We start from the raw sequence: 13414 nt of genomic DNA, 5'->3' as shown, positions 1-13414 counted from the left end.
ACTGCCCCTCTCCTTGACAACTCTTTTGTCCATCAACTTTGGTCACCATACTCTGCATCTCTGCTGCCATGGATGCCTTTAAGCCCTCACACTGGACCTCAGATATACAGTGGTACCTCGGGTTAAGTACTTAATTCGTTCCGGAGGTCCGTTCTTAACCTGAAACTGTTCTTAACCTGAGGCACCACTTTAGCTAATGGGGTCTCCTGATGCTGCCGCACCGCCGGAGCACAATTTCTGTTCTCATCCTGAAGCAAAGTTCTTAACCCGAGGTACTATTTCTGGGTTAGCGGAGTCTGTAACCTGAAGCATATGTAACCCAAGGTATCACTGTATAACATGTGCAGATGAACAGAGGCAGAGGCACTAAAGGAAAGTGAATGAATGGAGAATCCCCATCTCCCATGTATCTGTGGAGTTTTACACACATTCAAAAGTTGCCAATTCAGCCAAAGTACACCCTGCCATCAGTAGAGAATAAATACCATTTAGATTTGCAGAACTGGCACTTGCAAAGTGTTTGCTCTGCACTTGCAGGAAACCAGCTACTTAGTGTGGCAACTTCTACACTCTGGAACTCACTGCCCATTGATATTAGGCAGATGCTGTCTTTGTATTGTTTTCAGTGCCTGCTAAGAACCTTTCAGTTTCAGCAAGACTATCTAGCCGTGTGATTCTAGCATGTGATTTTTAAAGTATAACAGCTGTGCAGTTACTGGTTTTAATTTTTAATGTAACTTGTTTCTAATGATTTTAACAATGTTTTAATGAAGAATTTCAATTGTCTTTTGTTCAATCTAATCTAGCTTTCCCGAACCTCGTGCCCTCTGGACATTCTGGATGGCAGCTCCTGTTATCTGCAGCTGTCTGCTCTGCACATAAGGTGGATTCAAGCACTGACAAAACCATTGTACTGACATGGGAAAACTAACTTTTGTAAATTGAACTAAACAATTTGTTTTCTAAAAATGATGTTTTATAACTTGTCTCATCACGTATTTGAATATGATCTACTGCACCCTCTGGAGAGTTTATTTCAGGTGTGTGTCAGACGGTAGAGGCCCAGTTAACAATGCAAGATCAAGTCTTAAGGTGAGCTCCTAGCTGTGTACTACTGGCCTAAGAATCCAAAGAGACCTGGAACAGGAGGCTGAAGCATAAAGCTCTGTACTGCATATGCACACACATTAACAGCAAAAGCAATCTCCCTAAGGTGCTACTGGACAATTTTTTTATTTATCCAGATAGAGAGTGAGATAGTAATTTTCTACCCACAAATCTCAGCAAATGAGAGTAGTTAAGAAAGTACTGACATGATATCTTAGGGTGTTTATGCAATGGCATGTATTCAGTTGAAGAGTAGCAGAAAAGGGTTCCAAATGTACTCAAGCAGCCAGTATCTGCCAGCTTCCACCATCTTATTTGGTTTCAAAACAGTAATTATATCCTAGCCGACAATTATTCAGTCCCATGTGCTTCTCCGTTTAACACAGATGTCTCTAATGGGATGTTTTTGATCTTGATTTCTGGTTCTTCAAACACAAGAAATGCAAAGAGAAAGGAAAGAGGCTGTTGCAAATTCTCTGGATTAACGAGCAGTTGCTTTCTCAAGCTACCAAGCAAGCCTTGGCCTAAGTGGAAATTTAGTGGCCAAAAAAAGTAGACTGAAGTGGCCCTCTGGGTCTTCTAGTTGCCAGAGCAGCCTCCAGATTTCCAAGGCCTTGGGTGCCCGCATCACAGACTGAAGCAGTGGTTTGTCTTTGAAATTAACAAAGAATTCCTTCCCCAAGGGAGTCCCTGCCTCATAAGGAGGACTGGGACCTCGGAAGACCACACCTCGGAAGATTGGTGAAAAAGCAAAGTCTGATCTTTATTGAAAGAACAGGAAAAAACAAAACTGTTGCAACAGGGTCCCCCCTCACGCCATAAAAACGGAGTGAGACCCTCGAACAAAGGGCTGCTTTGACTTATACCTTTTGGTTTCCAAACAGAACAATAACAGCGGAGGTGGCGGGAAGCGACCTGAATGGGGAGAAGAGGGGATTAACATAAGGTCAGTAGGATGTTGTAAGATCTTGGGAGGTGTCAATTTTGCTGGAGGGCTGGAATAATATGTGTTGAGCTTCTTCTGGATCTGGTTAATGGCTGTTCCTTTATCTACAGGAAAGCTTTCCATAGCTGCTAATAATCAGTATGCAGATCGTGAGGCTGGATGTTCGGGAAATGGCTTCAATGTTAATGTGAGATCCTGCTCTGCATTGCTATCAATTTGAGTGTAATAATAATAATAATAATAATAATAATAATAATAATAGATTTTATTTATACCCCGCCCTCCCCAGCCAAAGCTGGGCTGAGGGCAGCTAACAACAATCAAAATAATCCAACATTCTAAAAACCTTTCATTATAAAAATTAATTAAAATCAAATTGATGGCAACCGTTAAGCAAAATTCTGTGCAGATTGCCAGAGGAGGGGGTCAGGCTGCGCCCTGACCAAAGGCCTGGTGGAACAGCTCTGTCTTACAGGCCCTGGGGAAAGATGTCAGGTCCCGCAGGGCCCTAGTCTCTTGTGACAGAGCGTTCCACCAGATTGGTGCCGCGGCCGAGAAAGCCCTGGCTCTAGTTGAGGCCAGCCTAACCTCTCTGTGGCCTGGGATCTTCAAGATGTTTTCATTTGCAGACCATAAGTTCTTCTGTGGGACATACCAGGAGAGGCGGTCCCGTGGGTATGAGGGTCCTAGGCCGTATAGGGCTTTAAAGGTTAAAACCAGCACCTTAAACCTGATCCTGTACTCCACCGGGAGCCAGTTCAGCTGGTATAGTACTGGATGAATGTGATCTCACAGCAAAGACCCCATAAGGAGTCTCACCGCGGCATTCTTCACCCACTGGAGTTTCTGGGTCAGTCTCAAGGGCAGCCCCACGTAGAGCGAGTTACAATAATCCAGTCTGGAGGTGACCGTCGCGTGGATCACAGTGGCTAGGTCAGGGCGAGAGAGGTAAGGAGCCAACTGCTTAGCTTGGCGGAGATGAAAAAATGCCGCCTTTGTTATAGCTGTAATCTGCGCCTCCATAGAGAGGGAGGTATCGAAGATTACACCCAAACTCTTAACGGACGATGCTGGCACTAATTGCACCCCCGCAAGAGATGGGAGTTGCCCCCTCAAACCCATATCACCCCGTCCCAGCCAGAGGACCTCTGTCTTTGAAGGATTTAACTTCAACCAGCTCCCACGTAACCATCCAGCCACAGCTTCCAGACATCTAGTCAGTGTGTCTGGGGCCGAGTCAGGATGGCCATCCATCAACAGATAGAGTTGGGTGTCATCGGCATACTGATGGCAACCCAGCCCAAAACTCCGGACAAGCTGGGCGAGGGGGCGCATAAAGATGTTAAAAAGCATCGGGGAGAGAATTGCACCCTGAGGCACTCCACACACCAAGGAGTGGCGCGATGACAATTCCCCCCCAAGCGCCACCCTCTGTCCCCGACCAGAGAGAAACGAGCGCAGCCATTGAAGGACTGTGCCCTGGATCCTCATGTCGGCAAGGCGGTGGTCCAGGAGTTTGTGATCGACCATGTCAAAGGCTGCTGACAGGTCTAGAAGAATCAGCAACCCCAGGGGGGGATTTGCCCTGCCAGACCTTAAACTATACTATGAATCGGCAGCTTTTTGCTGGTTGAAGGACTGGCTACTTCTTGAGAACACAGACATTCTGGATTTAGAAGGTTTTAATAATACTTTTGGGTGGCATGCATATTTGTGGTATGACAAGGTTAAAGCACACAAAGCTTTAAAAAATCATATTGTCAGGAAAGCATTGTATAATGTCTGGATTAGATACAAAGATTTGCTGGAAAGTAAAACCCCAAGGTGGTTATCGCCAATGGAGGCGAAAGCTGTGAAAAAGCTCAATATGGAGTCCAAATGGCCGAAATACTGGGAAATTTTGGAACAAGAAGGGGACAAATTGAAATTGCAGAGTTTTGAGAAATTAAAAGATAAAGTGTGAGACTGGCTTCATTATTATCAAATAATGGAGGTTTACAAGATGGACAGGAAAATTGGCTTCCAGGTGGAAAAATCAAAATTGGAAACAGAATTGTTAGAATCCAATACTAAAAATTTGTCAAAAATGTATAACTTGCTGTTGAAATGGAATACACAGGATGAAACAGTGAAATCAGCTGTCAAAAATGTATAACTTGCTGTTGAAATGGAATACGCAGGATGAAACGGTGAAATCAGCTATGATTAAGTGGGCACAAGACATTGGTCATAACATTATGTTTGCTGACTGGGAAAAGTTGTGGACCACCGGTATGAAATTTACGGCATGTAATGCCCTAAGAGAAAATATTATGAAAATGATTTACAGGTGGTACATGACCCCAGTCAAGCTTGCAAAAAATTACCACTTGCCTGATAATAAATGTTGGTAATGCAAAGAAAATGAAGGTACTTTTTTCCACCTTTGGTGGATGTGCCCTAAGATTAAGGCGTTCTGGGAAATGATATATAATGAATTGAAAAAGGTATTTAAATATACCTTTCTGAAGAAACCAGAGGCCTTTCTCTTGGGTATTGTCGGCCAAACGGTGCCAAAGAAGGATAGAACATTATGTATGCTACAACAGCAGCAAGAATACTCATTGCAAAGTATTCGAAGACACAAGACCTACCCACCTTGGAAGAATGGCAGATGAAGGTGATAGACTATATGGGACTGACAGAAATGACTGGCAGAATTCGAGACCAGGGGAGAGAGACAGCGGAAGAAGATTGGAAGAAATTTAAGGACTATCTCAAGAAATACTGCAAAATTAATGAATGTTAGAATGACGTTGGTTTAGAAATTGTGTGGTTTCCAGCCGGATTGGATTAGTAGTAAGAAAAGAAGGGTTAAAAATTAAACGAAATTAAGGGGAAGGATTTGCTGAATTAATATAACAGAAATTGGAATACAGAGAGGGGAGGTATGGGGAAGTTGGGAAAGTAAGGTATAAGAAAAAAAGGGAATGAAATTATACTTGTTCTTTTTTGTCTTGTTTTTCTTTTGTCTGTTTTTCTATTATTGTCTTGTTTTGTTTTTATATAACTATTGAAAAACGTAATAAAATTTTTTTTTTAAAAAAGCAGAAGAATCAGCAACCCCAACCCGCCTCGATCCAGCTGCCATGGGAGCCGTCTCGGTCCCATGACCAGCGCGGAAGCCGGACTGGAATGGATCGAAAGCCGATGTTTCATCCAGAAACCTACCAAGCTGTTCAGCCACCGCTCTCTCAATCACCTTACCCAGGAATGGAAGATTCGAAACCGGGCGGTAATTGGATAGATCTAAGGGATCTAATGATGTTTTCTTTAAGAGCGGGCGCACCACTGCCTCCTTCAGTTCCCCTGGGAATATCCCGGTGCCAAGGGACAAATTGATGATATCACCCAGGGGGGCCCGCACCTCGTCTGGACACGCTCTAATCAGCCAAGATGGTCACGGGTCTCATGTTTGCATACTTATTGGAATATAAAACTATTTTGGGTTGGACTCAGTAGATGGCAGTGTGGTGGAGAGTGTTTTGGCAGCTAGGATTGGATACATGCAGAAAATTTGGCATAGTACAGCGTTTTGAGAAAAATACATTTCAGTAAAGATACATTCAAGGAAAAGTTATACATTTCAGTAAGGATACATTCAGTACTTTCAGATACATTTCGATAAGGATACAGTTAGATACATTCTTAAGTCAATGAGAAAACACAGCAAAATGATACATTCTCAAACAATGCATTCTCCAAGGCACAGTTTATTTTTCTTGTGGTATTTTAAGGCATAATACTATAACTTTGTTATTGGTAGGGTCATTTTTCCTTTATTCCCCTCTCTGACCATGATTCTCTTACGACATCTTCAAGAAGCAAAAGGGCTTGCTATTCTATTCTCAAGGCAGCACCAGCAGCTGAAAGTTACTAAATATGTAGAATAGAACAGCACTGACCAAGAAGTGGATGAGCCACTTCAAAGGCATCTTAATATATAGACCAACGTCACTAGACCCTTGGGCTGTTTTAACAGGGCAGACAAAGTATTGTCTAAGACAGGCATAGGCAACCTTGGCCCGCCAGATGTTTTGTGACTCAATTCCCATCATCCCCGACTACTAGTCCTGTTAGCTAGGGATCATGGAAGTTAGTAGTCCCAAAACATCTGGTGGGCCGAGGTTGCCTATGCCTGATCTAAGAGCTTTCTTTTCCTTCTATCTTTTAAAGATTTGTCTTCCACCACCTTTTAGCATTGACGTAATGTTCTGCCACAATCTCTTCCCCCATTTCACAAGTTTTCTTCACTTGCCAAAGAGGCTTCCATTTTCCTGCCTCAGCCAAGGGTGGTGTCTGTGCTTTTGTTTCCAGCAAACATTGCTGCAAGCTCCAGATCTGAAAAAAAATCCCTTTCAGAGGAGCTGCCCGATGCCGCCTCCCCTGAGTTTTAATGGCCATGTGGGCAATTGGGAATGCTGCAAAGGACAGACTGCTGATGAGGTGGCTGGCTCATCAAGAAACCCAAAGTACTACTTGGTCATTTCAGAAGTAACAAGGTAGGCGTGTAGCAAGCTCTGCACCCCACCCATTAAAATTTCATCCATTTTTTTATTCTCCCCTGTAATCTTCAAATGGAATTTATTTTCTCATCTATTAAAAGAATATTTCTAAACTGCCAGCTCATAAAAAATGTGACAGTGGGGTACAATGAAAGCATTGAGGGATCATAAAACTATAAAATATAGGAAAAAATGATTACCACAGAATCATAGAATTGTAGAGTTGGGACCACAAGGGTCATCTAGTCCAACCACTGCAATGCAGGACACTTTTGCTCAATGTGGGGCTCAAGCCCATGACCCTGAGAATACAGTAAGAGTCTTGGGTGAGTGTGTTGAGATTCCTGCATTGCAAGGGGTTAGACTAGATGACCCTCAGGGTTCCTTCCAACTCTACGATTCCATGTTCTGCAGACACAAATGTGTTTTCTGAAAACCCTTTGTGAAATGAACATTTTCAGCAGGTAATGAAATACAGTATAGTATCAGAATTGTAGGTACATGTCTCCCTCAGCCTACTCATAGTTATAAGGAAACAGTAAGGAAGAAGCACTACATTTAGGAGAGTGTACACATGGACCCTACCAGGTCACATCTCAAAGAGGCATTGCTCCTGAGGAAGAGTGAGTGTGCTTGCCATCTACAATTTTTATAAACCAACATGCTCTTTGTAAAAAATGGAGTATTTGTGCCCCTAACTGAAGCATTTGAGGCATGCAAAATATTTAAAACAAAAGACAATGGTGCCGATGTTCCTAGAGTGAAGCAAAGGTGTTATATAAATTTCCCTCTCCCTCCTTGAAGTGTACAGCAAGTGCCAATCAGCACCTGGATTTCCTGACCTGACCTGGAATGGATCAGGTTGATCCAAAGATGCTGAAGCCCATTGCAGTCAATGAATGCATGGCGCTGGGCCTAAACAGTGCAAAAGAGACCCAGCGGAATCAAACCACAGAGCAGACGGAAAGACTCCTCTCTTCGCTTGGCTTTGAAATGCCAGCTTCTGGGTGCTTTTAACTGTTAGAAAATGCGTTGCTGAATTAAATCAGGATCTTAAAATAAAGTCAATCCATTTCATTTCTCTAGAAATCCTGACCGGTTGCAACCAATGTACAGCCATTCCTATTTAAAGCAGGGGATTTCCAGCTCAAAATTTCTACTAAGGCTGAAAGCCTATAACCACTTACCCAGAAGTCTCAGCAGGACCTCCGAGTGAACATACACATGTTCATACTGAACGTCAGGAAGAACATCATCAATGGCCGGTGCCCAAACGCTTGCCGACCTGCACCTGGATTGTGCTGTGCAAATATACTGGGTAGGAAGTAACGACAGCTCCTTTTTTGTTATGTGGGTGGCCCTTAAAAGAGCCTTTGGGTTACTTCCAGCTGTGCTGTAGCGACTGGGCTGCTTGCTCAAGCCCTCTCGCCACGGATACGACGTGCCAGCTGAATGTCTTTCGGCATAATGGTGACCCTTTTGGCGTGGATGGCACACAGGTTGGTATCTTCGAAGAGACCCACCAGGTAAGCCTCGCTAGCCTCCTGCAAGGCCATGACGGCAGAGCTCTGGAAGCGCAGGTCCGTCTTGAAGTCCTGGGCGATTTCTCTTACCAGGCGCTGAAAAGGCAGTTTGCGGATCAGGAGCTCTGTCGATTTCTGATAGCGGCGGATCTCCCGCAGGGCGACGGTGCCCGGCCGATAGCGATGTGGCTTCTTCACCCCACCCGTGGCCGGGGCGCTTTTCCGGGCAGCCTTAGTGGCCAGCTGCTTGCGAGGGGCTTTTCCTCCGGTGGACTTGCGGGCAGTCTGCTTGGTCCGCGCCATGGCTCTTCCTCAAGCAGCGAGACAGCAGCTCGCTCCTGCAGGACGAATGCAAAGCGGCGGAGAGGACCCGGGAGCAGAGAATTTATAGGGAAATCCTCGTTCCCTGATTGGCCGAGAGCGCGAGCGAAGCGGCTCAGGGGTTTGAATTTCCCGGGCTTGGAAGGGATTGGAGGCCACCTCTGAGCTCTCGGTCCCCTCCCAGACCTTCTGCCTGAAAGGTGCTCCAGTTATATCATGGATCCTAAGCACACGACCTATCAAATTACCTTTTGGTCGGGGCGTGCGCGAATCCCGGCCTATCCTACCTCACAGTGTTGTTGTGAAAGTAAAGAACAACACATATCATGCGTGTGGAGCGAAACAGTGTTTAGCGGTAATCCCAGCTCCAATAGCGTGTATCTTAAAGTTGCTGCCGTTAAAAAGCTGGAAAAGCTGACGTGCCAGATTTGCGACCACAGGGCATCCCAACCCCCACCGTTCCTAGTGTGTTAACCGTTTTTGGATCAGAGAGAATTAAATTAGCAGCAGCTTTTGAGATGAGGAGCTGAATAGGCTTCTTTGAACTTAAGAGGCAGAGGCAATTATAGGGCTAAAAAACCCCGCGCTACGCAATGATTGGTTCAGAATCGTACCCCCTAGCGACGAATCCTTTGATTTTACGGGGAGTCAGTAAAAATACCAGGGTTAAAGAGTATTTTTAATACTATGTATCAGCTCCCGCGTTACACATACGTAATTCTTTCTCAGGCTGCATCAGAGCCAGATTGCCTCGGAGCGAGGTATTGCCTTGGCATGCCAATTCGTTTTCTAATATTTATATGTTCGAGTACCACAAGGTGTATTTTAGATATAAAATGGGGGCGGGTAACGACTGCGTGACCCACGTAGGACATCATTCCTTAACCAAGAGCTGTCACGGGCATTATTGATATACCGAACAGCCAATACTTCTCAACCACTAAAACTAAAACAAGGCTCAGCTTCACCTAACTTGGTCGAATGGCAATTGTTCCTCGCGGATTTATACGGTTTAACCTTAAGAGCTAGGAATATTTTGAATCCCGTTCTAAACACAAGACAACTTCCTTTCCAAAGTCACCAACAGCCTGGACTCAGCTCTTTTCTGGAAAACGTGGGTGGCTCTGAAAAGAGCCTTTGGGTTCAGCGTTCGGCGAGGGGTTTTTTCCTTTGGGGGGCAGCCAAGGTTTACTTCCCTTTGGCCTTGTGGCTCTCGGTCTTCTTGGGCAGGAGGACGGCTTGGATGTTGGGCAGGACGCCGCCCTGGGCGATGGTGACTTTGCCGAGCAGCTTGTTGAGCTCCTCGTCGTTGCGGATGGCCAGCTGCAGGTGGCGGGGGATGATGCGGGTCTTCTTGTTGTCGCGAGCGGCGTTGCCGGCCAGCTCGAGGATCTCGGCCGTCAGGTACTCGAGCACGGCCGCCAAGTAGACGGGCGCGCCGGCGCCCACCCGCTCGGCGTAGTTGCCCTTGCGCAGCAGGCGGTGCACGCGGCCCACGGGGAACTGCAGGCCGGCCCGCGAAGAGCGCGACTTGGCCTTGGCCCTCGCCTTGCCTCCCTGCTTGCCGCGGCCAGACATGCTGTCGTCACGGGCTCTCACGCAGCGCGCACAATGCAAAAGCAGCACTGACGGGCAAGGGCCCAGGCGGCGGCCTTTTATGCCTTCCTGGAGCCTGCAAGGACCACTTCTTATTGGCTCATCGGGCGTCCTGCAGCCACAAGCCAATGAGAAAGCACATTTCTCGACCTGACCAATCACAGAAGTGGAAACGGCACTCTTCCAATAGGAACGGGAAAATCACAGTCCTATGATTTGCATGTGCGTGCGCAGCGGAGATGATATCAGGAGGCGCGGCAGCCAATAGAAACATGTCAGCCCAGCAACCTTCATTTGCATAAAGGGCCTTTAAATAGAGGAAGGGCTGACACCGGCAGCGCCGCATTCCTCTTTGCAGTCTGCCGTGACCAGAGAAAGGTGGTTTCCCAGTGCTGCTTATTTCCTCCAGAGCGAAGACTTTATTTTTGCCAGAATGCCCGAGCCAGCCAAGTCTGCTCCGGCCCCCAAGAAGGGCTCCAAGAAAGCGGTGACCAAGACGCAGAAGAAGGGCGACAAGAAGCGCCGCAAGAGCCGCAAGGAGAGCTACTCCATCTACGTCTACAAGGTGCTGAAGCAGGTCCACCCCGACACCGGCATCTCCTCCAAGGCGATGGGCATCATGAACTCTTTTGTGAACGACATCTTCGAGCGCATCGCCGGAGAGGCTTCTCGCCTGGCTCATTACAACAAGCGCTCCACCATCACCTCCCGGGAGATCCAGACGGCCGTGCGCCTCTTGCTGCCCGGGGAGCTGGCCAAGCACGCCGTCTCGGAGGGCACCAAGGCTGTCACCAAGTACACCAGCTCCAAGTAAGCAGATCGTGCTGCTTAGCAAAGAACTCAATAACCCAAAGGCTCTTTTAAGAGCCACCCACTTTCTCACAAAAGAGCTTGAGTCATTTTTCATCCTGAGTTCCCATAAATGCTGACATTGCACACCAATTTTTATTAACTATTAAAACATACGTGGTGGTGCTCTAAAGACACACTTTCCCCATGTAAAGTATTATGTCATACAGTATTTTGTGTTCTGTGATTCTTTCCCATATTGCATGAAACCAAGTTAGGTAGGGCAGCTTATGGGGAAAAAAACTACTTGCAGGTTAGAGTGGTGGCATAGCTTGATACACCTTGAGCAGGTGTGCTTCACAAAACTATGCATAGTATTTTAAAAAACTTAAAGCTTTATACAGTAAACTTGAGTTTGTGGTGAATCAAGAATATGCTAAGAATGTGCTTTGGATGATGGGAGCATAAACTTTGCTACAGAATAACTAGGCCTGGCGTTTACAATAGAGACTCCTAATTTCTGGGTAAGCTTCTACAACTAATTTTTATGAGTAGCTAAAAGTGACATGTTTTAATTACTGTTCTGTAACAATTTCCCAAAGGGTGGTTTTTAGCAATAATGTCTCCTGGTATCTTAGAGTCTCAGAACTATTAGGGTGTTAGGTTTTTGTGTATCACAGCCCCACATCCTTCAAGATACTGTACATAAAATTATATAGTGGGACTGGTTGTTGAGGGTCATCTAGTCCAACCCTCTGCGATGCAAGAATAAACTAGATCATACATGAAGTGCAATCCTAAATTGGGAGGCAAATAAAGGTATATCTGACATTTGTTTTACAACCTATGACAGGCATTCTTCCTCTCTAAGGTCACACTGAGGAGCTACTTAAGGAGTTGATACTAAATTAGGAATAAGGTTTGCAAGTTTTAAATTAAAGGGTATTTATTCTAGAAGCCCTGATTTGGATGTAGCCTGTGGGTTTTGCTAATGATATGTCTGTATTAAAAATGAGGATGCAGCAGAACTTTCATGTTCTGGAATTGAAACTTCCAAACCAAATTAAGTTAATCTTCATTGTTCCTATATGTCACCCCTAGTGGTGGCATGTAAGGGGGGGACACTTTTATTGGCATTTACCACAACTTAATCCTGAGATTTATAACAACCCAATAAGGTAAGATTTGGTTTAGGTGGTAAACTACTACTGAAAAGAAAATCTTGCCAAGGTAGTCCAGGGAGTTTCAAGTTTGATCAGGGATCTGAATAGGCAACTCCTGGTACTATAACTCATATTTTATTACACTACACTTCGCTCTCCAAAGTCCATCATATATTTGTTTGTGTTTTGTGTGTGTAGAGAGAGAGAGAAGAAATCAAATACTTAAGCACACCAAGTAGGAATCAGGACCAGATTTTTTTTTTTTTAAATATTGGGCTTCTCCCCTCCATCCATGTTCCAAAACGCGTTTGGATTTAATCTCATTGCAATCAAAGCAGAGACAGTTTTCAACAGAAATCGCATATGCACCAGTTTCCACTGAAAACATGGTCTTCTCCACAGGACTCCTGCAAGAAAACACACTTTTCTTCCTCAGTAGGTGACAGCACGGCTTACATTAAGGCGTCTTTGGCGTCTCCGTAGTTTATTAATTGTATGCAAGTGTCAAAATAATTTATCACAAATGCACATGGGTTCAGGCTGCTCTCATTCCTAAACTTCATTTACAGCGTCAAAGAAAGAGGACCGACGTTTTCAGCGAAGGTATTATCAGTCGTTTTTATCTTGCAGCAGTTTCACAATTTGCCCTCTGCTAACAAAGTAGTGCAAATAAGCAGGGGAGGGACGAACGAGTTCCGTTGGGCAGTTTTGTATCCATTTTTTCCTTTTTTGTCTGCTCTCGCCTGCCTCCTCTGGGCAACCTGAGACCGTTCTCTTCTACGCAGACTCAAGAGCAAAGGAACGGCGCCAAATTATTCAGCTTGAAGCGGCGATTTGCGATTGGGCATTTTGAAAATCTCCCGCTGCTCATTTGAGGAGCAGCGCCCTATAGCGAGAGAGGCGTAGTTAGGTAGCACCGCCCTCCCTGGAGCTGCCAGTTTTCATTCTGGTCCGCATACAGAGTATATACTTCAGCCGCGTTCTTTTCTCTCCTACATAAGCCGGTTGTTTCTTTATTTGTTCGTCTGCCTGGAAGATGTCGGGTCGCGGCAAAGGGGGGAAGGGGCTCGGGAAAGGGGGCGCCAAGCGCCACCGCAAGGTGCTGCGCGATAACATCCAGGGCATCACGAAGCCTGCGATTCGCCGCTTGGCTCGCCGTGGAGGAGTCAAGCGCATCTCTGGGCTGATCTACGAGGAGACCCGGGGCGTGTTGAAGGTTTTCCTGGAGAATGTCATCCGCGATGCCGTGACTTACACGGAGCACGCCAAGAGGAAGACCGTGACTGCCATGGATGTGGTCTATGCCTTGAAGCGCCAGGGCCGCACTCTGTACGGTTTCGGCGGCTAAATATTCCTGCAGCGAGCAACAAAATATCCAAAGGCCCTTTTAAGGGCCACCTACTCATTCATAAAAAGCTGAATTTT

At 45.8% G+C, this 13414-nt stretch overlaps 3 protein-coding genes and 1 pseudogene across 4 annotated transcripts; 2 read left to right on the top strand and 2 right to left on the bottom strand.

Moving 5' to 3' along the window:
* Positions 1-5200: 5200 nt before the first annotated feature.
* On the bottom strand, positions 5201-9358 carry LOC310840089 (histone H3.2). Its single transcript, XM_083729286.1, has one exon. It carries the CDS (start codon positions 8421-8423, stop codon positions 8013-8015), a length of 411 nt encoding a protein of 136 aa, XP_083585412.1. The 5' UTR covers positions 8424-9358; the 3' UTR covers positions 5201-8012.
* Positions 9359-9459: 101 nt separating this feature from the next.
* Positions 9460-10065, bottom strand: LOC310840090 (histone H2A type 2-C pseudogene; annotated as a pseudogene). Its single transcript has one exon. The product of its transcript is annotated as a histone H2A type 2-C pseudogene (transcript).
* Positions 10066-10359: 294 nt separating this feature from the next.
* On the top strand, positions 10360-11234 carry LOC310840092 (histone H2B 5). Its single transcript, XM_083729289.1, has one exon. It carries the CDS (start codon positions 10471-10473, stop codon positions 10849-10851), a length of 381 nt encoding a protein of 126 aa, XP_083585415.1. The 5' UTR covers positions 10360-10470; the 3' UTR covers positions 10852-11234.
* Positions 11235-12250: 1016 nt separating this feature from the next.
* LOC310840095 (histone H4) lies at positions 12251-13414 on the top strand. The gene has a single exon (XM_083729296.1). The coding sequence runs from the start codon at positions 13026-13028 to the stop codon at positions 13335-13337; it is 312 nt and encodes a 103-aa protein (XP_083585422.1). The 5' UTR covers positions 12251-13025; the 3' UTR covers positions 13338-13414.

This window comes from Podarcis gaigeae (genome assembly GCF_964106915.1).
Source record: "Podarcis gaigeae genome assembly, chromosome: 2".
Classification (NCBI taxonomy): Eukaryota; Metazoa; Chordata; class Lepidosauria; order Squamata; family Lacertidae; genus Podarcis; species Podarcis gaigeae.
Note: the sequence above shows the minus strand (reverse complement) of the source record. Positions and strands in the feature narration are given on the sequence as shown.